The sequence below is a fragment of the Cheilinus undulatus genome, linkage group 14, assembly GCF_018320785.1.
Source record: "Cheilinus undulatus linkage group 14, ASM1832078v1, whole genome shotgun sequence".
In the NCBI taxonomy this organism is placed as follows: Eukaryota; Metazoa; Chordata; class Actinopteri; order Labriformes; family Labridae; genus Cheilinus; species Cheilinus undulatus.
In genome coordinates, this window is record NC_054878.1 from 41,427,846 (window position 1) to 41,454,466 (window position 26,621).

A 26,621-nucleotide genomic window follows, 5' to 3' on the forward strand; every position below is an offset into this window, starting at 1 on the left:
ATAAAGAAAAAATGCCCACAACTTGCAGCCTCTACATTAAAGCCTCCACATCATCTTGAAATTGTTAGTGGATAACTTAAATTTGCTGGCAAGGTTTTTCTGTAAACCTCTCTGTTTCTCTTACCAGCCTGAGGATCCTCCACCTTGCAGTTGTCTCCCTGTGTCTTTGAGAGGACGCAGGCAGCAGCAGTGTACCACTCCATCTCGTACACACATCCATCATCAGAAACACTACGAAGAATGGGAGCGCTCTCCAGGTCTCCTACAAGGAGAGACAGAGGAAAAAGTAGGAGAAGACTGAATCAAATGACTGAAAACAAGCCAAGTAAAAATCAGAAACAGAAGAATGAAGAAAAACAGCTGATGGATTTTTTTTTTAACTTGCCTGTTTTACACTTGAGGGTCAGTATAGTTTGGATCCTTGTCTTTTTATGGCTGCAGAAATCTCCGTCAGTATACACCAGTCTGATGTCATTTCCTATTTTTGTTTTCTGTGGCGATGAGGTGAAGCTGCCGAGGCTGATGGTTTTCCCGTCTTTATCTGGTCATGTAATAAAAGAATATGTGTCATCCATAGTACAAGGCACTAATGTGCACTTCATTGATCATAACAACAAATGAGAAATAAATGTTGTAGAAAACGGTCTAAAGTCAACTATCCCAAACTTTCACTACACTTTCAAGGAAAACAGATATCTAAACTGTTTGTTTACATCACTTTTTCAAATCTTCATCCTTTTAAAAGTGCTTACCAACGGCACAGATGGAGGCGTTGACGGGGCAGCCAACAGCACTTCCTGTCTGCAGGACTTTGTGACAGACGTTCAAGAAGTAGCGACGGTCTGGCTCAGGAGATTTAGCATCCACAGCCTCCCAATTCCCCTCGACTTCTGACCCTTAAGCAGGACAAAGACACAGAGAGGAAGGTGATTGTTCTGCAACAAAACTTTAATGCCCAAAAAACTGTAGATAGGAACAATTCCTGGACTCAAAAAGAGTCCAGAAATTGAATATGGCTAAGGCTCTCTTTGGATTGGAATATATGCAGTCATAAATATCATGGATTCTTGATTTAACTTTAAAGCTTCAAATTGAGCAATTTGTACAGAAATTAAGCTGAAACTGGGTTGTAATTTCAGAAATTAGTCTTGCTTTTCTTTTGATGCAAAGGAAAAACTTGCTGCTGCCACTTTTATGCCTCTGGTTGATTACAGTGATGTTTTATACACACATGCATATTTTTAATACCTAAAATTTTTGGATACTGTATACCGCGGGGAACTAAGGTGTATCACGAATCAAGTCCTTAACTCATCATTGTACTCTGCATGATCGAGCCAGGTTGCCTTTTTTGACTTCTTATAGGCTAAATCACTGGAATATCCTTATTCATAAAGCTTTACAAAGCTGGTGAGAGAGTCTCTTGCGCTTCAACCCCTCCACTCGTGGAGGTCGGTGCTCACAAAAGGACCAGCAACAATCAGAGGTGTTTCAGTGGGTAAACCAGGTAAACCCAATGAAGAAACTGGAGCACACGAATCACTTGAGGACGTTTAATCAGGTGCAGAGGACTAACGTTTCGACGCGCACTGCGTCTTCATCAGAGTCAAAACCAAACCTTTACAAAGCTGCTTTCCTCAAACTTGTGTGATTTTATTCGTGTGAAATCTGCTGGAAGCTACAGTCTAAAGGTAGATTAAAGGCATTAGAAGAAACTGCAATGGTTTGTGGATGGTTTGACCAATTACTTTCTGCTCACTCACCCCAGGTTTGGTTTTCCTGTGATTGTAAGTTCTTTGTTTTTTATGTCTGCGCCTTTAATTGTGTTACTGCTTGCCATAGCCAGGACACTCTTGTACATAAGATTCTTAGTCTCAGTTAGGTTTTTCCCTGATCAAATTAATGTAAATCAAATTAATGCAATGCTCTAACTGTGTCAACACAAAGCCAAATCTATGTGACTCACAGCTGTAAAAAAATCGTCAATACAAAGCACTAGACTTCTTTTTCCTAAAATTTAAAATAAAGTATTAGATTTCATATTTTCACAAGGAGAAAACTGATATTTCAAGTGCAAGGATTTCGATATTTAAAGGATGCAGTGTGGACAGCCAAGGTATGATGCTGTGCGATGTGATGCAATGCTTGATGCTCGCATACTATCAGGGTACAGTGATCATCTCATGGAAATGTCTTCAGGCCAAATGAGACATAAGTGAGACAAAAATCAATAAATTATTTCTCAAATAAATTTCCCGATTAAGTCACATCTGTATCATCACAGTCTTGCCTCTTTTTGGTCTGCTCCTAAAGGAAACAATAACTCAGACACAAATGAGACAGAATAAGTAAAAAAAAAGATTATTATTTCATCTCATAAGAATGAGCAATGGATTTTTGCTATAGATCAGCATGTTTTCAAGCGTGAACCAAAGTTCTGCTGCAGTAAAATATTATAGAGTAAATGTTGCATGTATGCAACTGTAACTTCTGTATTCATGCAGGACTTTACTCGTGTGGTTGGTTTAGTCAGTGTGGTTTTTATCTTGTTTCGACTGCCCTTTTTTTTTTGCTGCTGTGGCTGGAATCATATCCTCAGGGACAAAGAAAGATCTTTAATTGAAACCAGATACATTGAATTTCCTGTAACTATGAATTTTATCAAAGCTGATAAATGTTATAAAAATCAAATGTATTCAATAAAACAGAACTAACCAGGGTATTTTGTGAGTGGTGAGAGATCATAGTGTTTCTTCTCGTCTGTGACTCGACACAGCAGATCTTCCTTCTCCTTGACACACGCGAAGGCCGTGTCCCAGTTAAAGTAGTAGGTGCAATCTGTTTCCCCAGCAAAGACTGGAGCCCCTCGCCCGCCATTGGCTGTAGAAAACAACACATATCATCAGTTAAGCTCAATCTTAAATTTTCTTTCCCTCAATTCTACATAATTGATTTTATTTTCTTTTGTTTACTCCGAAACATTATTTTAAAGGACTGATTTAGTGTGTAAGGTTTTGCCTTTTTTATGAAGAGGAAGGAAGAAGAATAAAGTAACAGAGCACCCTATCATTTAAATTTTAGAAATGCAAACTTCTGAGTCTCACATGCAGTCTCATTGCACTCAAAGTTGATGATGGTCATTCTCTGGAAGCCGCTGGAGCATCTGGTGCCGTCTGGGTAGATCAGAGTCAGATCTCCGTCTGAATAACTGATGATGAAATAAACAAATGATTACACACAAAAACAGAGAGGGAAATAGAAAGGGAAGATGAAAGAGTTAAAAATTGGTCTGTATCCGATGATTTTAGAGAACATGCAGAACTACAAACAAAATGAATGCAGACAGAAAGCTCTGTGTGTACCCGCATGTGATTCGAGCATAAAGCATAAATAAACCTCTGTTTGTGTGCCTCTTTACATTTTCAGACACATATGAACAAAGATGAAAAACAACATCCTGATACATAAAAACCAAACAGACAGCTCTGGATGTTTCATAAATGAGGGGGTCAGCTGTAAATTGGCTGAACCATCTGAGATTTGGATCTTGTTTAAAAAGGAAAGTTCAGCCCCTCTTAAAACCTGTCGACTCACTCCACACAACGCTGTTTAAGTGTCTGTTTACACTGAAGGTGACAGACTGAGCACCAACACTGTTTTTACATTTTCCAACTTTGACCTTATTGCAAACCAATCATTCCTCTTTGCCTCCAAAATCAATCCTGGGTTGTCCTCACACACTAACACACCCTCTTTCTTTCACACATCATTACCGTAGCGTTTGGTTCTTATATTTCCCGGCCACTTTCTTCATGTCTCCTGCCGTCTTCAGCTGGCAAGATGATATAAACGGCTCACTGCCACATTCACGAGTGGGGATCTCTCCGCACACGTTCAGGTAGTAGATGTAGCTGTCATCTCCAGACTCAGGCCCAGAGTGTGCATAGTACGGAGGGTCTGAAGCTAAACATACAAACACAAGACATCATCAGAGAGTTTAAAACAACAAATTTGATTTACAATTTACAAATATGAATATTATTATGATAACTATTATCTTCATGTCATTCTCAATGACCATGTCAGATATAGCTCAACGTTTACTGCAGGTTAACTCCTACTAGTAGGTACATCTTTAATCCTACAGTCCTACAGATGTAATGTTACAAATGTAATATTAATTTTAAAAATCAAACTAGGAAATTCTCATCAGGAGACGGAGTGGGGAGTTTAGTTTGAACAGTTACATCTGACTTCCATAAGCACAATCACTGGTATAAACACAATTGATTTGGGTCACGCCTCGTCTGTTCACATTTTGCTATTTACGCACAATCTTCATGCACAATCTAGGTGCAATAGAAGCTCAGAGTGAAAAAAGATTGGATTATGTTACTTGATTATATATAGTTGCATTTTGGATGTAACGTGACACAAACCTGAGCGTCAGCTCTCAATCCCTTTAAGAACCGGTTGTAGCTGCAGGCTGGGGTGGTATTATTAACCTGGCAGATGTCATTCTTTATTCTCAAATAGAGACAAACTCCAGCCAACTCATTTTAATTTATGTCTTATCAATGTGCCCCAGAGCTTACAGAACACACACAGCATACTGTCTGAAATACACTAGCGCTCAGATTAAAACTATATTTCATTTAAACATTCCTACAAAATCATAAATCATTAAAAAGTCACAGAGAACATTCCCATATGAAGCACAAAAGCAGAATTTTTATTATCTATTATAATCTCCACACAGACTGACAGGATCGATCAGGATCTTGTTTTGTATGTTCAAGATTAAACAAAGGTTTGTATATTCTTGTTTTTCTTAAGTTATTTCTCTACTAGTTAGCTTGTTTATGCATTCATTATTTTTTTTATTTATTTATTATTATCATTTTATATATATCTTTAAATTCAGTATTACTATTATTATTTAATCTTATCAATATCTATGGTGTAATCAGCAATGCACTTTGACCACAACCAATGTGGGATGTAGGAGGGGTGGGTGTTGGGAGGGCTGGGGAGATGTTCAGGGGATTCATAGGGTCTTATCAACATATTTAGTACTCAACCTATTATTCTGTATTTCACAGTATGTCCTAAAAATTGAATAAACAGATTTGGGAAAAAAAAGACTAAACAAAGGTACAAGCTAAGATAAAGCAACACAGTAAAACAAACTTGCTGTCATTTTCATGTATTATTGTTTACATTTATGTTTACATTTTTTTTCTGTTAATATATATTATGATTACAATGTTTTTGTCATTTCTGCTTTATACCAAACCAATTAGTTTTTGATTTGGTCAATGCTAATTTTGCATGTTAAGTTCATCTTCTCTGTTCTATAATAATGAGTTTTAGTTTGTCAGTTATATGGTAAATGTGTTTACAAACTATGATCAGCCTAAAACCTCCTCAACCTGGTTTAATGAAACTACTAAACATTTAAAATTTGCCCAACAGGCAGCTCACTGTTGAGAAACAATGAATGCCGCCAAGCAACCAAGATGCAGCTGATACTGCAGGAAAAACGTAAAAACTGAAGTGCAGCAAAATCTAAGCAGTCTAAATGACAGCCTGGGGTCTTTCTAGGAAGAAGTGATCATCTTTTCTTTGCCTTTTGTTTAATTTGTTAAAATAACATTTTAAGTTAAAATACAGACACTTTAAGGAAAAGTCAGAGACCACTGTAACTTTTAATTCAGCAATGTTATATGAATGTGAAAACAGTCAAAATGACTGCCATGGTCTTTCTAGTATTAAAAATGACCACTGCCGGAGCAGAACAGCCAATGTAAGTGAATTTTGTAATGCGTCCTGTATCTAAAAGGAACAAACTGAGCCCCACTCAAGACTTTAGACCAGGTTGTAGGTGGTTTTGTGGCAGTCGTTTGCCACATCCTTAAGATAAATATCTGTCAGCTTTGCAGAACCAGACTCATGTTTAACAGTGATCTGCTGAAGCTGTGTTGGGGTTGAAAAAGGGGGTAACACAGCACACTCTGACCTAAATCAGAACAGACACAATATGTGGATAATATTTTCCTATTTGTCATACTGAAAAAAGAGGAAGGGCAGAATGGTTCACTCACAGAGCTGCTTCCTCAATTTGAGCTAAAAAAGGAGTTTATGAGCCCAAAAGTCCAGGAAGATTAATATGTAATTCTGGGTATTAAAGAGGAAACATGGTTAATGTTATGGCATTCTTTGTAAATCGTAGTTTCATACCTAACACAGCACTCTGTGTTTGTTTGTACTGAGGTAGTTTTGTCACAAAACAACCAGTTTCATGATTGAGGAGATGTTCACAAAGTTAAAACGTGTTGGCCGTTTCTCACTCCCTTATGAGGTTTTACTTTTGTATTAAGCTCTGAGTCAAGGGTGGAATTTCAAATTTACATGAAGGTCAAAAGCCAGCGTGTTCTGCTTTGTCCGAGGAGAAATAACACCAGTGGTTTTGATGTCAGTGCCCTCCTTGGCTGAACAACTCAACTCTTTTACTGCTCCTATTCCTCTGCACTACTTTAAAATGCCACATTTGAAGTATATGATGGATTACTCTTTTGAGCTTAATATTTCTTAGATTTCAATTGTATTAAAAAAACTATAGACAATTATTTGCACAACAGTGATTTGATAAAAAAAAAAAATGTGACTTGACCTGAGATGTAACATCACTTTACAAGACCCAAGAGACTTGACAGCATAATAAATAAGTTCAAATGATACTGAATCTTGGGCTTTGAAAAATGCAGAACTGGGTCCTTATGGGACCAGGTTTTGATCTCCTTACCAAATATGATGGACCGGGAAAGGATACTTCAAGACTGACAAAACTAAGCAGTGATGGAATTGAACAGTTTGAGTCCTAGATCTTACTTTATGTTCCTTAACATCCTTTACACACAAAAATGCAGATCTAGAGTTCTTTAGCTGAAAATTAGGGTAGCAGCATTTTTAAAATGCTTAATTTAAACACTGCAATAGTGCATATATAAGGCTGGCTACACACTGGACAAGCATGTTTGATATTCAATATTCAATATCAGAATACCCACAATAAGAAATGAGAATATAAGCCCTGTGAAAAATAGTCTATGCATCTTATCATTTATTGGACTACTAGCCTCCATGTGATAGGACTAAGATCTGTACCAAATGGTGCAAGAATTGTGACTAATGTGTTAAGAATTGCAGCTTCTGTATATGAACACCTGCTCTACCAACTGAGCTAAACCTGCACCAAAGTTGGGTGTCTTTAAGTGAGAAACATTGTACTAAACTCCTATTTCTGAGGTGAGAGGATAAGGTACTTACAGCTCAGAATTAAAGGTGTTAGATCAATGGACAGGTCATGCTGTTCACTGGTCAGTTTGCAGGTATGACTCTCCAGGTAGTCTCTGTGGCAGGCGTATTCAGTCACCCAGTCCACCTCATATCGACAATTTGCCTCTGCTGTCATCCTTGGAGTGCTCCCCTGTGAACCCAAGTAAACTTTTAGTAAAGCAGGAAGTAATTACATTTTATGCGTAAATATGATGATAAAAATACATATTGCATGTTAAACTTACCAAGTGTCTGCTTGATGGACAGATGAACGTGATTGTGACGGCAGGATCATGCCCGTTACAGATCTCCGGACGAGAATCAGCGCTGACATTATACTGTAACCTTAGTCTACACAGGGGAGAGGAAGTATAATTTACAAACATGTTAGAATGAATTGCTCCTGCTTGAATGAGCTTTTAATTGGGTCACAATAAGGCCTATTCATCCCTCCAGGCATCTGTGATATTGTAGAGGAGAGCAGAGTAAACAAAAACACATCCTGGTTGTTCCAACAGTTAGATAACCTTGTGAAACAGTTTAACAGCTCAGTTCAAACAGATGCTAAGTCAGAGGGAGGAAACCATATGATAAGCATTCATAAAGCGGTACCTGTCGTTTGATAACAGCTCCAGCCGTCCAGAAGGGGATCCCATATTGTACGAGCGATTAGAGGTGACCAGACAGGCTGCAGAGCCCTCTGGACAGGCTTTATCTGGATGATCTGAGGAGGAAGAAGAGGGATGTACATTTGAATAGGAGAGACATGGACACTTGTTTTCATTAGGTAATCAAATTCACTTTCTGTGGGATGGAAAAATCATTAACAGTTACATTTATAAATTTTTGTTTTAATGAGTTTATTGACTACAGCATTTTTTTAATCATTTTGTTCATCTTTCTTAATACATCTATTTTTTTAAATGCCATCTCTGCATTCTGTTTTTTTGTCATGAGAAACTGTATTTTTTTTAAAAACTACAAGGATTTATAAAAAATGGATACAAATTACCTGAAACTGAAGATGCTACATCAATAGGTGGAGACTATGTGCAAAAAGATAGATCCTTATGCAGTTTGATTTGGATTACAATATTTTCCCCTTTTCTGTTCCCATTAGCTCCCATTAGTTCCTTCAGTAACCAAGTTACTAAAGTAGCAGTCTCCATATTGAAAACGCTGTCTCAAAATAACTTGAGATCAATCTAGACACAAAGAGGTGGAGCTGAGGCCTCCTGACAAACAGGTAAAATGAGCTAGTCTGTTGCCATATCAGTAGGGATCCACCGATGACATCAATAATGGTTAGGGATGCACAATATTATCAGCATGATACTGGTATTAGCAGATGCTAACTTCAAAAGTTAAATATCGTTATCTGCAGAAATGAAAACTTCTGCTGATATCACAGTGGATGTATTGAACACATATTGGTAGTATAAATTATATACCAGCCGTGAATATCAGCAAAATGAACAAGGTGGTTTTCTTGGGAGCCACACACAAAGTGGCCCACAAGGATCCCTAAACATTTCAAATGAAGCCCAAAACATAAAAATCAACCAGACTGTCTACTTCCCCTCTCTCCTCTCTTTGCACTGGAGAAGGTTGCTATTTTTTACAATTAAAATATTTTGAAGTGAAACGTACCAATCTTAGAGCTAAATGAAGATCTATGGACATGTTGTTCTTTAAACAAGTTTCTCTTGTAGTAATCAAATCAGAGTAAACCGAATATAATTTGACTGGCTGATTACAGTTTTCATTTTTTTCCTAGTGTGACCTGATAATAAAGATTTTTTTGTATTATTTTAACAACAACTAATCTCCACCAGAAAATTATGTCATAGCCTTTATTTTCTGTATTCTTGTGGATTTTTATCCATCAACTCAAGGTGGAGTTGACATCTAAATAAAATAATTTGTCTTTATGAACAATCTGTTCCTCCTCTTTTGTCCGTGTAACTATTTAGTCCGTAAAGATCTTTTCATGGGGATAAACTGTTAAATAAGAAAAGGAACAGGAATAATAATTAGAACTTCACTCGTTAAGTTACTCACTGAGAGTTCTGCAGATGTTGATGAAGAAGTCGACACTGTCATCGCCGTCGTCCACCAGGTAACCAGCACTCAGTTTGATCAGAGGGTTAAGGTCGTGTTTTTTACCATCTGAGTCAAACACATAACAGGGCACCTGGAAACACAGGAAATAGGAGAGACTGACATATCTTTGCTGCAATAAGCATTAAAATGAACTATTATTGTTATTTTACATTCTGCTTGTAGGGATGTCACAGTTCTATACAGAGATGGAGGCGAGGAGTGGAGAGAGTATAAAAATACTTTACAAAAATAAAAGTTATTTTGATTAATTTTATTAAAGTAAAAGTACAGGTCTATAAATGTACAATAGTGAATACAAATATGTTTAATGTTTACTCAAAGTAATGAGTGTTTTTGATCCCACAGGGGGTTGAAAAGTAAAATGTGTTTTTTTCTTTTATGTGAAAAAACAAGAGAATACAGGTCTCCAACCATGTTGTTTAATTAAAGGCACATTTTCTGATAAACCGATGTGCAACCGCAAATTTCGGATGTAAGAAAGTGTCAAAAACCCAGATAGGACAAATAACTAGACCCCTGTCAGTTGTACATCTCTATGAGGTATGCAGTGGGTTAAGAAGAAGGGCGGGTGGTTTTCTGAAGTGGTGTGATTCCTTGAAATCTTATAAGCAAGGGATGGACCTAAGGACCAATTACTAAAGATGTTCCCAGGCATCTATTTCTCCATTTGGCTAAATGCCCTTTAAAACTGCATTAAACTAACTAGTCTAAATAGGAGAAAACACTTAACAAACATTCAAATTTATTGCAGAGTCATTGTGTCAGTATTTGACAGCATGTTAGCAAATCATTTGCTAAATGTGTAATGTGACTCAAACAAGCATCTGCTAAATGCCATTGTAACATTGTAATTACTTCAAATTTTGAATTTAAATTCTCAAAAATCTGCTTTGCTGCTATTTTGAAAGGGAAGTATGTCACTTTAAGAGCCTGCTTTTTTTAACCTAACACAATCTTTCAGTTGTTCCACAATGATTTCACATCAGCGGTTTTGTTGTGACAGCATGTGCCATTTCCTCTACACTGAATATCTTCCTCTAGCTCTTAATGTCCTCGCAGTAGGAGGCTTTCCTCAGAAACACACCTAAGCGTTGACAACATCAGTTTCAGTCTTTGTTCCACCTCAGACCTTCTCCTCAGTAAATCCCCCACCAGTCAGATGTTCCCAGCACGTACCTCTTTGTGGGGTTTGAATTTGTTTCTTTTGCAGGCGCTGTAGGTCTTCCACTCAAAGTAATGCACACACTGAGACACAGCCACAAACTCTGGGGTTCCCTGCAGGGCACAAAGCAAACATGAGTAAATTTTGTGTTGCTGTTAAATCTAAAGCCTTATAATGCTGAGTAATAAGCAGCTCTGCGCTGAGAGCAAAAAATGAAGATTTACATGACAATAGCTTTTTGCTGAATAAGCCCATGTTTGTGCTGGAAAACAAAATAATAAATCACTTATTCTGTTAGTGTGAAAAACTGGGTGCTCACATTTATACAGCAGCTTTACTTAATGGTTTTGCCCTACAATTACAGTTAAGTAGTTCCCAGGACAGCCACAGAGAGCTGCTCCTGGAGAGGCTGAAGGTTTAGTGCTTGCTCAAGGGCCTCTCAGGAGCTCATGCTGATAGATGGAAAAATGCTGGACAATATGAAATGACATGCCATATTCTACGTATTTTGCAGTGCATGCAACTAAAACATATGGGACTTAGTGAGCAAGGTTCAAGTGAGTTTCTTTTCAGATCCAAAAACCACATCTGAAAATAACAGACTCAGCTTCCAAAGACCTTAAGTCTTGTCTTCATCATGGGAAAAAAAGAAGGTTGATGAGCATTTTTACTCATAGTTTTTAGTTTACAAAATTATCACTGCGCTCTAAAAACTTAGTTATTCATATCAGGTAAAAGGGAATACATGGGGATTTAGTAGTAGGGCTGAATTTGAAAAAATAATCATCTTGTGATACCCCCCCCCCCCCATATCATGATGGACATTTAAAATGCAATTATTATCAGGTTCCTTATCTTATGTATTTTTCAACAAAAACAAGCAATAAATCATTCTATTTCATAACCTACATTCGTCAGGAACACTTGTCATACATTTAACCATTTTATTGCAAAATGGATATACATTTTTTACTTGGTGGAGAAGGTTCTGCTCAAAAGATGCTCTCTGGGTTATAAGCATGCTATGACTTTCCAGGGAGCACATAGCTAGAAACCCCAATAGGTACATTTATAGGTACATTAATGTCAATGTGTAATCAAAACAATGAAATTATTTCAGAAGAAATTAATACATAGTAGCATGACTCTGAATATGAGGCTGCAACAAACTTGAAGCTAAAAAGGAGGAGGCTGGGGTGGACAAGGTTAAGCTTTGCCAGCAGCAGCAGCAATATAGATAGAAAGAACCATGATCTAAAAAACATATATATCAAATTACAATTCTCCAGGGCGTGACCCTGCTTTTATATGACAGCTGGGATTAGCTCCAGCCCCCTCAACCCCTAATGGGACTAAGTGTATTGATAATAGATGGATGGATATAAGGGGGAAGAATCTGATGAAAGAATAAATGTCTGAGTATTGACAAAAAACTGAAGTAAGAAAATCATAGACTCCACTCTGCAGAACAGTTTTTCTGAGGTATATTATTAAGATGATCTGTTCATCTCTTACTACTTCTGCTTTCCATCATAAGATAGTCTTTAAAATATTCGCAACATTCACTTTGATTTCTCTACTTCACAAGATCTCTGTAGACAGAAACAAAGCACTTATCGTTAGTGAAACTCATCTTTATGACATGTCAGGAAATGACGTGTTAATGTCAACCCACCTCTCAGCCTCCACTGAAACCACAGACACACGCAGACAGCCTCTTTTTACTCAAGTGAGCAGAAATCTACTGCAGATGACCGGCATTGTCCCACATTATTTCAGTTTACTTCAAATTACGGCAGCTGACATCAAACAGTTGCCTCTAGTATTAATAAAGCTGTAATTTAAGCTTTCTTATATTTACTGCATAATAAAGAGTGGCAGTTGTGATATAAAAATATTTAAATATGAGCCAAAGGAAAGCATCAGAGACAGTTTCATTTCATCAATCCAGTTTTTGCAAGTCATACAGTTCTAAAACCAAATGGCTGATTAAAAACCACCAAAGCAAATTCACATTTCCTCATAATTGCTCAACTATAAAATGTCATCTTCATGGTGAATCTTGATGCTTTGCTGAATTTTGTTGTTCATTATTTTGCATCTTTACTGCATACATGACATGCAAAAACTGGCTAAGCTTCCAGAAGTTCCTCTTTAAATAAAATTTTCTAAACAAGACTCTTCTGAATTCTGCTGATTTTTACTTAAATCAAAAATTTCTCTTGTACATGAGTTGGTACCAACTTGTCCAAAGCTTTGAAAACTTTACAATGGATCCAGGGTGGAAACTCACAAACACTGCAGGAACAGTGTTTGTGTTTATAACATGCAGAACTGACACAGTTCTGTTTTTATGAACCCATTTCTGCATGCATTTTGAAGTTTTACATTTTTAGAAAAGCTGTTTAGAAGTGGCATGAATTTAATATACTTTGTTGAATACTTGCAAAAGGTTGCAACTGAATTTGAGGTGGAAGAGGAGTTAATACTATAAATGGAATAAGTGTACGCCTTTGCACCATACGCTGTGGTTAAGAAAACATTGATCTTAATGGTAGTGGTAATGAAGAATGGGCAGGCACTCTTCTTTCACTTTCCCAACTTAAAATGTATTCATCACGTTTGGGAATTTTCTCTTAAAAGCGTCACCACTCCTGATAAAAATCAGCCTAACATCAGCTCCTAGAAGAGCAAAAAATCATACACTACAAATAAGAAAGAATAGAAAAACACACTGTGAAGAACTCCTGCCTTTAGGTCCTGCTGTTGTGTTGTGTGTTGCCTCTGTGTCTGTTTGGCTGTACTGTCTTCCCCTGCAGGTTGGTAGGTGGTGTTTCCCACACCTGAGTGGATCTGGCCAATCAATCAGGTGTACAAGTCCTGGCAGTTAATCTCCACACTCTCTGCTCTACTTCCCAGAGCAGTGATTCCTTGTCTCACCATGCTTTTTTTTGGTAATGTTTTATGCTAGTTTAGTCCCTTCTTCATCTGGCTGTTAATCATTTCATTTCAGATTTTGTAATACAACCTTTTCACTTTTCAGTTAAACGGTATGTCTCCCGTATTTTTGTCACCTTTTGAGCCGGGTCATGAAAAATCATCATATGTGCTTAAATCTTACCATGGTTTTCCCACACTGGAAGCTGATGCTGGTCTGGATGTTGTTGTTGCTCCCTGGACATTTTGCTGTGTTGTTGAAGTCCAGCACCAAACCAGAGAGCCTCTGCTGGGACAGGTCACCTGCAAATACAAGACAACAACCAATAAATAACAACATGGTCTTACACATTTTCATGAAAGATTTTCAGTTAGCTTTAAGGAGAAATGGACAGTTTACTGCTGTGAATATTATCACAGGACAAGAGTTAATAACAAACCACTGATATTAAACAAGGTCATTTGACTGCATAAACTTTTATTTTTGAATCAGTAGACATAATTTGCTTTGCATGCCAGCTTAACATGGTTTGATGTCCATGTGAATGGTGAAAAAATGTAGCTTTCTGATAAATTTAAAGTCAGACACTTTTTAAAAATTTTGATACCTGAAATCAAACTTTGTTTGTGGACATGCTGTACATGCAATCACTCCATAATACGTAAAGAAGGAAAATACCAAATGTTAGGTTACTATTAGGGCATTTCATATTAGACAACTGTTTCACACTGTGCCCATGTGCAACTGTTCCCCCCTCCTCTGTCCCTGTTGGTCTAGTAATACTGTTCCATACCTGAACACTCTTGTGTAAGTACTGTTGGATACAATGGGTAGCTGTATGTGCATAGTTGGCTAAAAAATCCACCAAGAAGAAGAAAGAAGAAGAAACAACCATGGCAACCAATCCGGTCAGCATTTGTTTATGTTTTTAGTGGGCAGTGGAATCAACCCTGTTACTACAGATGATTTCTATTTTCAATTTTTTTAAGATGCCAAAAATGACCTTCTTCCTTCTTCCACACAGGAGTGCGCATTAGGACGATCTCAGTCGTGACAAAATAAAATGTATCGGTGATCTGTTAAAGTTGTTTTATTGAGAAACTGGCTCTATTACTTCTGTCTCTTTGCTCCCTCTCCTCTCCCCTTCTGCTTCCCGATGCAGTGGTGATTCACGCTGCAAATGAAAGTGAAATCTAAGGTTCAATCCTTATGAAGATTTCTAACTGTCGTATATGAAGCTGTCTTGGTTTTCTGAACCATCAGTGTACAAAAAAACATGTATTTGCACAATCTGTACAAAGCTTATGAATGTTTTTTAATGAGCTCAAAAAGACAGTGTCCTTAACTGTCTGTCGAGGTTTGAACAGGCAAGGGAAATAAACCATACCATGGTCAGCAGAGTAAAGTGCCAGGGGCAGATAGCCTCTGTGGTTTTAACTGTTACAGCCAATGTTGTTTTGCTTTCCATTGTTCTCCCGAGTTATTTACAAGCCTTTCCACCTCGCAGGTAAACATCAGAATAACAGAACCAAGACGGGAACTTTAGAACATCAATGCCTTTCTACAGAGGGAGGTGGTGATGTCTGCGAAGTCCAGACATCGATTGTGTAAACAGTATAATTATTTATTTACATGCATTTCTTTAGCCTACATTCATGCACGCTGCATAAACTCAGCCTACATCTCCTCTCCACTCTCCTCCATTATGAGCAGCAGGAGGTATGAGTGTGACACGTAGCCTAGGCCACTGCTCATCACAGTCCCATTCATCGCTGTGAATTAACATTTTCATGACACTTTTTAAAAATAAAAATCAAGATTGCATTAAAATAACATACAGTCACTACTTAACTGCTTAACCACGTCTCAAAAAATCATCAAGTTCTGTGTTATATTTATATTTTCTTTTTACTGTAAACAAAGCTGAAGTAAATGTGATTTAAAAATGCATATGAACAGGCTGCTTGTTTAAAGCTTCAGCTGTAGGAATTCCATTTGAAGTTTAAAGTCAACATGCTTTAAAATGAAAATAACGGTGTTAAAATGTGCCTAGTAAACACTAAAATAGATTTAAAACACAGAAGACGACACACGTACTAATTTTAAAGTGGCACAAATAGTGCAGAAATTGGATCCAGAAAACAGATAAGAATGCAGGAAAATAAATGTTTGGAAATTAAATATACTGTGGGAGAAGACCTCCAGACCCCTTTACCTGATGGTGCCAACTATAAAATTTTAAAATAAAATTATTTTTAAAATGTTAAAATATTTAATGCATAGGCCAACAGGATGGCACAGAAGAAAAAGAGAAAAACCTGACTTGCCGACACAGTATTTGAAGTTATACAGAGAAAAAGGTTGTTTTCCTGGTCACTAACTTACAAATTTGTCTTGAAAATTGCATGAAAAATTGTGATAAAATTGAGATTGTGATCTGGCCATAAAAAAATGTGATATGATTTTTTTTATATATATTGCCCACTCCTACTCCACATTATGAAATTTAAGAAAACAGATGCCCCTGAGTGTTACCCCTCCTCATCATCCTTTCCTTTAAGTTGTTCACATGAACAACCACATATAAAATATCTAAAACAGCCTGATGACTTCATAGTGAAGCAGTCTTCAATGTTTGCTCAGTTTTATTGACTTAAAAAGGTTATCTTCTGCAATTCAAATATCAAAAAAGAAGGGTAAACATGAATGGATCCCTTAAGTCCAACAAGCACACATATATTCAGGTTCTCATACTCTGACTGATGTTATTCTAGCAGACATTCTGGCAGACAAACGTCTAGGCTCACCCACCTCTACTGCCCCACTGCCCTGCACACTCACAAACACAGAAGATAAACCCCTGCCCCACCATGATATCATGACTGACCCGGCCCTGCTGTCAGCACGGTCTGCATTTATCGTCTAAATAAAACCATACAGCAGTGGGAAATGTTCTGCATGTGAAAGCAGCATGTAAGGCTAAAAATCAGCAAGATTGTAAGAGTGAGCTATTTCTGTGAATGTGTCACCAATTTTGTAGCAAGGAAAAGGTAGAATTCATTCCATGTATCAACAGTTAACAGAAATGGCAATGATCACTGAGTTTCCTTTATCCTGGAGGCTGAACAATTGAAAATAACTTCTTTATCTGCCTATTTTGTCTAGATTTTCTTTAGTTCTGTAGAGAGATGTTTGATCGATCGTTTTGCAGCATGCTTGGGTGTGACTGACCCCTGCTCCCTGTGATTATGGCCAGCCTGTTATCACAAAGGCCACCATAAAGGAATGTAAGAATGTAACACTGTGACCCACTAACACTGTTACCACAGCTACTGCACAGCAGTCTGAGTCATCATGAAGCTCATGACTCGGCCTGTTAAGATATTCCTTTATTAGTCCCACAAGGGGATATTCCAAAGATATACATAATTTTAATACTCGACTACAGCTTCCAATTGTCATATTTGGGTTTATAACGACTAAATAAGTTTACATACACTCTAGAGTTCATCTAAGTCCTTGTAACATGCTATTTATGACACTGAAACAGTGTGAGATATTGAAGTCTGCTGTTTAATGCTGCTGTTTCTGACACACCAAAGAATCTTAAATACTCTGAATACACAGCGCACAGACAAAAGTATTTGGCCACACCTGTTTATTATTGAATTCAGGTGTTGCGGTTGGACCTGTTGCCACAGGTGTATAAAATCAAGCACCTAGCCACGCAGTCTCTGTTTTCAAACATTTATGACACTAAATGGGTCGTTCTTAAGAGCTCAGTGACTTCAAGTTAGTGCTGTGATGGATGCCAGCTTTGCAATAAGACAGTTTAAGAAATTTCATCCCCAGTCCACAGGATATTTCACAGTCAACTGTAAGTGATTTCATTTGAAAGTGGAAGCATTTAGGAACAACAGCAACTCAGCCAAGAAATGGAAGACCAGGTAAAATCACAATCCTGCAGAGAGTAACGAAAGCCGGCAGAACTTGATGCTAACTTTAGCCACACTCTTCTCAGCATACCAGCCTCACATCATTTACCCACTGAGACAATGACCCTGTGATGAGTTAAGACTAGTTGGTTAAGCAAATAAAAAATAAAAAAATAAAAAATATTGAACATTTTGAAAACCTTACTTATTTCACTCTGCTGTTTCAAACTTTCTAAAATATCTTGCACTGTTATAGTATCATATTTAGAATTTATTGATTTTAAAGTAGTCATTTAGTGTAGACAGACCATTATTGCCATCTCCAACCAGTAAAAAGGGTCACATGAATGGAACTCAGCATGAAAATAACTGCAGAAATGAAAAGTTTCAGCTATTTAAACATGTTAAACTGATTCTAATCTTTGATTCATGTGATGAAAATTGATTAATTACCTCTGAGGTTTTCACTTTTAAACTACTGATCAGACAAAACCAATTAATTCAAGACATCTTGAATTTCTTGCACAATTTTCAAACAACTTTAGTTTGTTGGTTGATATTCTTATTACTCTGTATCTCGTTAATGAGAATGTGGAACTGATATGAAGGACTATCAATGACATGAAACAAAGCTGCTTTTAATCACAGGAGTATTTTTTACAGCCACTTCTAAGTTCTATATCGAGGTGAGCATTTCTCAAGCCAAAGATTTTAATTTGAGGAAGCAAAAGAGACATGGATGTCAGAAAAGTTTGAATGGATCACGTGGGGTTTGTGAGCACAGCCAACCAGAGCGCATTAATAAAGCCTGAAGGAAGCAGTACAGAGAGAGAGAGAGAGAGAGAGAGAGAGACGGGGGGGGGGGGAGGGCAGAGCGTGACTGTTGTGTCTATTTGTGAGCGTTTATGCCTGATGATGTGTTCCTGTGTCATGTGAGCAGTCAGCTACAATGATTAACCTCCAGTTCATCTGACCACTCTGTTCCTTGTTTATCAGACCCCGTTCCACTTTCTTGATCCTTCTCTAGAAGAATCACTCAAGTGAAGTGGGGTAATTCTTGACAAAATAAACGGACTTTCCCTGTGAGACAACAACAGCATGAGTCTGCAGTATTCAGTCCTCAGAAACCCGAGCAGGACGTTGGCCTGCTGGCGCAGAGCTACAAAATACCAAGTTGTCAAAGGGGAAGGTCAAGACCGGAGACAGCAGAACAAGTTGTTGTTGTTGGGCTCTGAAATAACTCCGTCTGACAGCCTGTCGTTTAAAAAGGTCAAAATCAAACACAGTGATGTAACTGAAGGGGACAGACGGACACAGATAGTCTAAAGTGTTTTGATTCAAGTGTTCATTTTCAGATAAAACATACAATTTTCAGTAAACTTAGGGCCACAAATTTTATCATTTTAACCAAACTTCAAACTGTTTATCAAACCGTCTTATAATGTCTTTTTTCCATTCTACAGCCCACAGATATTCCATTTATTAAGGCAGTGGGTATAAAAACCTACTCTTTGACTTGAGGGGATGTCAGTGCAACCTTACGTGTTATGAGGTTGTAGTGACCTTGGACTATATTGCAGCTTGATCCACCTCTGCGTTTTCACTGTCCAGCAACTGTATATCTCACTAAGGTATTTAAACACTGCTTGGCAGCTCTAGATCCAGAGTTTTAGAGAGGTAAACCCATTAAACCTAGCATCTCTGAGACTGCTGCTGTTTTAATATTGCTGAGAAAAAACATATTCAGTGCCCAGGGGTGCTAAATGAGCACCGCCTCATGGACCTCCTGTTAGCAGCCAGGGTTGCTGGTCCAGGACAGAGATGTGGATCTTGCTGACACACAGCAGCAGCAAATTCAGCCTCATCAGCACAGAGATCAGATCTGCTAATGTCCTGATAGAGCTCGCTGCAGCATCACTTCACTCAGCATTTAAAGTGGCCCTCAGTGGTCTCGTGTCAGCAGCAGCAGGACTTTTGTTGAGTTTTGTGTTTGTTTGATGCTACCTGTCACTTCAAAACTCTGAAGGTGTCTCATCCTTCAAGAAAGCAGGGAAACACCGATCGTAACCGAATCACTCCTTAAAGGGCCTTCATGGCAAACAGAACCTTTAGAGCTTAATGTCTAATTTAATATTCCAGCAAACATCTAATTGATAAGACTGAGTTTCAGTCAGACGTATCACTTTACAGGAAATAAAAGTATTTAGAGCGGATATAAAACATGATAAAAACTCTTTCCACTCACTAATAAAGCAACAGAAAAAAGAGGCAGTCAGGTAAAGGATTTTCAGTTGTAGCTGAGTGAAACAGTCACTGATTTTAATTATTTGTTGGATAATTCATAATTCTTTCAGGAGTTGGAAAGAATTCAGCACTTGTAAACGTCTCTGTTCCTGTGATATGATTAATTCCTGAGTTACATAAACAAGGGAGAAAGAATAGTGTCAATAATGCCCAATTATTGCTCTCTAGAATGGAAACAGAAATTTAATTCACGTACCATTTAAATAGATTTTCTTACTCAGGCTAAACATAAAATATTAACTCCACCATAAATTATAGAGGACAAGTAAACACTAATACAGGAAATAAAGGCTGTGACAGTTTTCCATTAGAGATTAGTTTTAGTTAAAATCAGGGATGGTCCTGTGAGCTGATGCAATTTGGAATATTTTTTTAAGTAAACATTTATGACCAATAGATGTTTTATTATGAAAATAATAAATAAAATTCATTAAAGATAAGGTAAAAGTGTAAAAAAAATCCTGTCATTAGCCAATCAGATTATAACCAGTGCACCTCTGATTTACCTGCTACAAGAGAATAAAAAAAAAAAATCCAAAAGCCTCTTTATTTTGCTCTAAAAAAGCACAAGATCAGCACATTTAACTTCAAAATGTCAACATTTTTCTCGCTCCCCCAAACAACCCTAGAAGGTTCAGTGTCTCGACCACAGTCTCCTAAATCCTCCCCACCCCGTCTGCTTCCCAATGGAGTGGTGACTCAGTGGCAGAAATTGAAAGTGAAACTTCACATTCAGTCCCTAAAAAAGCTTAAAAATAGCTTTAACTGCCCTGCATGGATTTGTGACATGGTTTCATAGACCTTCAGGGTGCAGAAAACATTTATATGCACAATCTGCACAGAGTTAGCAAATTTTTTGACGATCACAAGAGATTGCAACCCTAATGACCTGCCGGGAGTTAAACATAGAATAGATGTGACACACTACAGTCAGCGTAGGGGAGTGAGGCAGAGGCAGATCTGATCCTGTTGTTCAAATAGTAACGATCGACATTATTGTGCTCTCTCTGTTTTTTGTCTTATTTTTAACAAGTCTCTTCACTCTTCCATTTGGTAATGTCGGCAAATCTGTTTTAGACACTGTAACCATTGAATTCAATGTTTTTTTGCCTACAGCACTGCTCAAAGTGATCTAAGCCTGCAACTCTCTCTCTCCTGCCAGTCTCAGAGTGCAGCAGGCAGGTGAAAATGTAACATCACTGTTCCCATTTCCCTTTGTCACTCGAGCTGGGTATGGAACAAGGAATGAAAAAGATGAGAAGGCATCAGGAGTTTCAGATGGGAAGATTTCCTTGATTTTCTTTCACTTTCCTCACTCAATAGAGCTTGTTAGCTTGCTTTACAAAGTGGTGATAGTTGTGCGTTAATAATATCCATCTACACAACTGAACTGTTGTGCTCTGATTTTTGTCAACACAGAGGCAAAATTATTTGGCACACAGCTTTCAGTGGCCATACAAATAACACATTTGTTTGTTTTTATTCAAATAAAAGGACCAGATGTCATATTTTGATATGCAATGTCTGAAGCTCACATGGACATGGTAATAGGCACAGCTCTAAGTTTTACCCACTCTGGGCTGAAAAAGGCTCTCATGAAAAAGCTCTGAAAGTTCAATTATTTTCCACAACAACTCAATCAAAAGGACATTAATCCAATACTGAAGAAATCAGAGGTAAAACACCTCAAATAACTAAAATAACCACAAAAAAAGAAAACCCCTGAAAAAAGCTGGAAATATCCACACAAACAAGTATCTCTCCAAACATGCATGTTATGGTTGAGACTTGAGACCAGGCGATCAAGAATAAAATCAGCTTTTTCTTTCTGCACAGACACCAGTTTGTGGACGTATTTTTCCACTTAACAGAAGGCACATATTTCCTTCCAAACAGTAGGTATAAAAATGGCCAAACTTTAGCCATAATAAGGATTATAATAACTTAAAGTCAATTTAATTTCATGCTTCACACAGAAGAAAACTTGTGCAGCTAGAATGATGAAAACCATGAAACCACAGCCACATAAACCAATCAGTGCCTCTCGTGTGGATTTCTCCCTGCAGAGCGTTAAAAAGTCGTGACATGGTTCGCTCTTTCAAGGTCAGTTTGTATTTCACACATTCCTTCATGAAACTTTTTTATGTTCACTTAAAAATATTTAAATATTCAAATATTTATGGTGCTTGCATTTATATTCTTCACAATCTACTTGATATAGTTAGCATAGATACAGAGAGACAAACATGCATGTGAAATGTGAAAATCTAGTTTGAAATAAAGCTGTTATCAGCCTGAAGGTAAGCTCCAACTTTTTTGAATAATGCTACTTCCCAGTAAAAGAAAAGGCCCACTGTTTTTACTATACTGTGACAGCAGGTTTGTATCTTAGTTGGAACAAAGGTGACATGGTGATTACTCATACAAAATTGTGTTTAAAGCTCAAACAAGCAACTTTTCAGAGGATCAGTCTACAAGAAGCGACAGAAATGATGTTCAAAGTGCAGCGTAGACTGGAGGTCTTCTTTATTATGTCAGTCATTATCTCCCCAACAGCCTGATTCCACCACATGTTGCTGATAAGACGTGACTTAAGTAACTGTAACAACTGTGGAACTGTGTCCCAGTTTACCTCAGTGAACTGCACTCACCGACAGACTGATCTGTGTTGGTAGTGAGGTCCCGAGCGCAGACGGCGGTGCCAGGGCCACAGCTGGTTGATGGTGAAGACTCACACAGCTTTAATGTGTAGCTCATTTTATTGTCCTGGTCTATAGCCTCCCATTTATAGCTGCAACACAAGGACAAAAAATGTGTAAGGAAAGAAGGTGGAGGAGACAAAAACACATCGGGCAACTGTGACAGAAATAGACCTGCATTAGGCCTCAGGCTTGCAGGATCAGATCAATAACTGTCCTTCCTGTCTGATTTACACAGCTGTTTACTGAGGGCATGCTGTGAATAAAACCTATGATTACTGCATGATTATCTTTTAAGGTTAAACATTTACTGTCAGGGTGGAATCCAGCATGCACTTTTAATTAGTGAACATACAAAGGCAAGCTGAAGGTAATTGGTATACATTAAAATATGCAGTCTTTTTCTAAATCTAGTAGAAACTAACAATGCTGAGAGAAAGGAGAGGAAGTAAAGAAACTACCACAGCACCCAACCTAAACAATCAAAACTACAGAAGGATTCAATATAACACAATAAACATTATTTTACTGGAAAAATCTCTAAACTAAACTAGACAGTGTTTGTTTTCTTATTTAAATGCTGAATCAGACCCATCAGTTGATGGTTTCAATAAAACTAAATTCAATTTTATTTAAATAGCACATTCAAAACAATCAGGGTCACCCAAAGTGCTTCACGGTATAAAGCAAAACCTGAAACAATAATACATCACTATTAAAAAACTAATAAAACCAATCAAAATAGAGCATCATGAGATAATGTTAAAAATACCAGTAAAATCAAAACTGAAAGCGAAAGAGAAGAGATGAGTTTGAAGGATGTCATCTCTTAACTCAAAGAGCATCAACAATATCTTCAGGGCAACGTATAATAAAGAATTTGCTGACAACATGTAGTTGTATAGAGGCTGTGATGGCAGAAACTTATTTGTTAAAACAGCAGCCCTCTGAGTACATTCGCAAGCTTATTAGGGTACAATCCACACAGGACTATTTCATGTCAGAACATTTTCCTCATTACAGGTAAAATATAGGTAAAGACTAGATTTCTATACTCTGAAATAACCATATATACAGAAGTGTTGGGGAGGTAATTTAGTTTTGGCTTCCTGAAAACAAGTTAATCAAAACTGGATGATTATTTTGCTGCAAGCTGTGTTGCTTTTTTTTTGGTTTTTATTTTGAATTTTCATACATTTTCATTCAGTTGTTTTTGTTGTATCTGTTTCCATGTATTGCTTGTTTTTTAAACTGTTCAGGATGTTAAGTGTTCAAGATTGATAAATGCATTTGATGCACAAGTTGTACAATCGATGATTAATCATGTTTAATAATCCTGAGCTCAATATCTATAAGAATATTACCCTTCAGATTTGTGCCATAATTTAGTAGCCTTAAAATGCAGGGAAACTATGACCTAAAAAGATCTTTTGCCAAAACATAGTGATTCAATAAAGTTTTTGTGTCTTATCTTCTGTGTCTTGTTATCAATAACTGTGTCTGTCAAAACAATATTTTCTGTGCTCAGCTGTATCTGAATACTTATACTTTTATGTACACTATATGGACAAAAGTATGTGGAGTTGGTCCCCCTTTTGCAGCTTCCACTCTTCTTGGAACACTTTCCACAAGATTTTGGTTTCTGTTGGAATTTGTACCCATTCATTCTGTAAAGCATTTATGAGTTTAGGCACTGATGTTAGATGAGAAGGCCTGGCTCGCAGTCTCTGTTCCAGTTCATTCCAAAGGTGCTCAGTGGGGTTGAGAGCAGGGCTCTGTGCAGGGCAGTCAAGCTCTTCCATGCCGAACTCATCAAACCATGTCTTCATTGTCCTTGCTCATTGTCCAGAATGTCTTGGTATGCTCAAGCAATAAGATGGGTCCTCCTAGAGAGAAAGGGCCTAGCCCAAACCCTGGCTGTGTTGCTGTTGTTCCTAAACTCTTCCACCTTCCAATAATATAACTGACTATGGAATATCCAGCAGGGAAGAAATTTTATGATCCATCTTATTGCAAAGGTGGCATCCATCACAGTACCAGGACTCATTTTGTATCACAAATGTTTGCAAATGGAGACTGCATGGCTCGGTGCTTGATTTTATGCACCTGTAGTAACAGGTCTGATTAAAACAAATGCATTTAAGAATTAAAAGTTGTGGCTAAATACTTTAGTCCATATACTGGTCTCATCTCTATAAAAACATATCTCATTTGGACGAAAGTAGTCATTCTCAAGGGTAACCTGTTCATTCCCAAACTAGACAGAAGCATTTGTCTTTGCTTGGTTAAATGTTTTTGCTTCGTATTTCTCCAAAACAGTGGTTTTAGGTCATCTCTAAATAAGAAGAGTTGTCATTTCTGAAGATACGCATGAAATAGTGCATGCAAAGGCTTTAAAAACAAGTAAACTGAACACCACAAACCTTACCTGACATGTCAAGTTATGTGGTTATCATTTCTGCCTTATTGCTTATGTCAATATTTGCATAGCAGTCGCCAGTTGGAAAATAGGTCGTTCAGTTTGTTATTTTAGCTAAACAACTAAAACAGTTGCTATATTGTACGTTCGAGACATAAACACCGTAATATATTGTTTCTCCTCATGTATAACACATGGCGTTGCTAGCATTAACGTTTGCTGTATGACAGTTTTCATGTAACTGACGTTAGCAGTTAGCTAGGCTAAACCAAACGTTAGCTTGATGAAAATACAAAAGTAACCGTCATCATTTAGTAGAGGATAAATCGCCCACTTCCTGGGCTCGAGAAACTTTGAAAGAGTTTGGGTGCTTTTGGCGTTAGGTTTGGGGCTTCTGACAGTTTGAATAAATTTTGGGGCTCAAAACATCTTTTGGGAGTTTTGGGGATCGAGACAATTAAGAAAAATTAGCCTTTTTGAAAAACGTTAGGGGCATTCGACAACTTGTAAGCATACTAAAGTCTGTTTAGTTCATTGTTCGTTTAATAGAGGGTTAAAACGGCAACTGTTTGTCCTGGATGTTTGCTAATTTTATCCTGCTTAAGTCAGCAGGGCAAACTGATTTTATAAGCTGATAACACTGAAACAAAAAGCTGACTGACTCATCAATATCGAACAAAATTTAACCGGTGTCTCGCTTCAACAAGTTGACCGTGTTAACTAGTGACTTTCAGCGAAATGTGTATGTAGTTGTCGTACAGCAGATGTTGAAAACTTAAGGAGTCTTTGCAAATGTTACTCTATGAAGTCTTTCGTTCAAATGCCACGCTACATTTATCATTTAAGTATTTAATGAAAAACTTAATGATGCATTCGCGAGGCTTTTTAAGTTCTGAACATGCTACGACAACCACCATTCAGCTGATGGTCTTCAGTTAAAACGGCCACTCGTTTAGCCGAAGAGAGCTTCTTGTATTATCAAGGCTCATGTTATACCGGGTGAGCATCTCTCAGGTAGCAAACAAACTAATCATCATCTTACACATTTCTGAATTAATGTATCTTTGCGATCTCTGTTTGTGTATATGTGTAAGAGGTGATTATAAAATCGTTCAGATAATTATGTCGGATCTTAGCTGCAGTATGTTAAAGCCGGAGGTGTGTTTGTTACCTGCAGAGGTCCTGGTACCACAGGCTGCTGCTGCTGCTGCCCTCCTCCGCTCCGCACCGAACAAACAAACATCCCAAACAGGCCACCAACCAAAGAACCAGCTTCAGAGGCGAACAGCGATCAGATTTACACTGAAATAACATGTTTCCTAATGTAAATACCGTCTGTGGAGCTAACTACGACGACATGATACAGCAGAGTCTCTCAGCTCCGGACCAAATCAGTAGGAAGTGACTGCACCACATGACAGGACATCACATGACTCTCATGATGCTGACTGAAGCTGCGTTCAAGGACCGACGGAAACTGTAGGGGAAACGATCTACCCCATGACACAACATGTATACATGGACAGATGCTTCTAAAAACTTGATTATCATGAAAGAGTTGTACTTTCCTGTGATCTAATTCAAGAAGTGAACTTCAATTTATTCTAGAGTCATCATTAAAAGGTGAGATATTTAAAACTTTTTTTGTTGTTTTCTGTCGATGATTACAGCTTACAGCTCACAAAATCAAAAATCCCCCATC

At 37.6% G+C, this 26,621-nt stretch overlaps 1 protein-coding gene across 1 annotated transcript in view; it reads right to left on the reverse strand.

Moving 5' to 3' along the window:
• The window catches only part of igf2r (insulin-like growth factor 2 receptor), a 62,860-nt gene extending 36,521 nt beyond the window's left edge, over nucleotides 1–26,339 (reverse strand). The window contains exons 1-14 of the mRNA XM_041804478.1: nucleotides 26,091–26,339; nucleotides 22,453–22,592; nucleotides 13,746–13,864; nucleotides 10,639–10,737; nucleotides 9,400–9,532; nucleotides 7,951–8,062; nucleotides 7,584–7,689; nucleotides 7,330–7,489; nucleotides 3,774–3,963; nucleotides 3,105–3,208; nucleotides 2,716–2,880; nucleotides 753–896; nucleotides 386–541; nucleotides 125–262 (exon numbers count right to left, since the gene is read on the reverse strand). Coding sequence (XP_041660412.1) covers nucleotides 125–262; nucleotides 386–541; nucleotides 753–896; nucleotides 2,716–2,880; nucleotides 3,105–3,208; nucleotides 3,774–3,963; nucleotides 7,330–7,489; nucleotides 7,584–7,689; nucleotides 7,951–8,062; nucleotides 9,400–9,532; nucleotides 10,639–10,737; nucleotides 13,746–13,864; nucleotides 22,453–22,592; nucleotides 26,091–26,233 — 1,909 coding nt within the window. The 5' untranslated portion in view covers nucleotides 26,234–26,339. The remainder of the gene's footprint in view (nucleotides 1–124; nucleotides 263–385; nucleotides 542–752; nucleotides 897–2,715; nucleotides 2,881–3,104; nucleotides 3,209–3,773; nucleotides 3,964–7,329; nucleotides 7,490–7,583; nucleotides 7,690–7,950; nucleotides 8,063–9,399; nucleotides 9,533–10,638; nucleotides 10,738–13,745; nucleotides 13,865–22,452; nucleotides 22,593–26,090) is intronic.
• Between the last annotated feature and the right edge of the window lie 282 nt (nucleotides 26,340–26,621).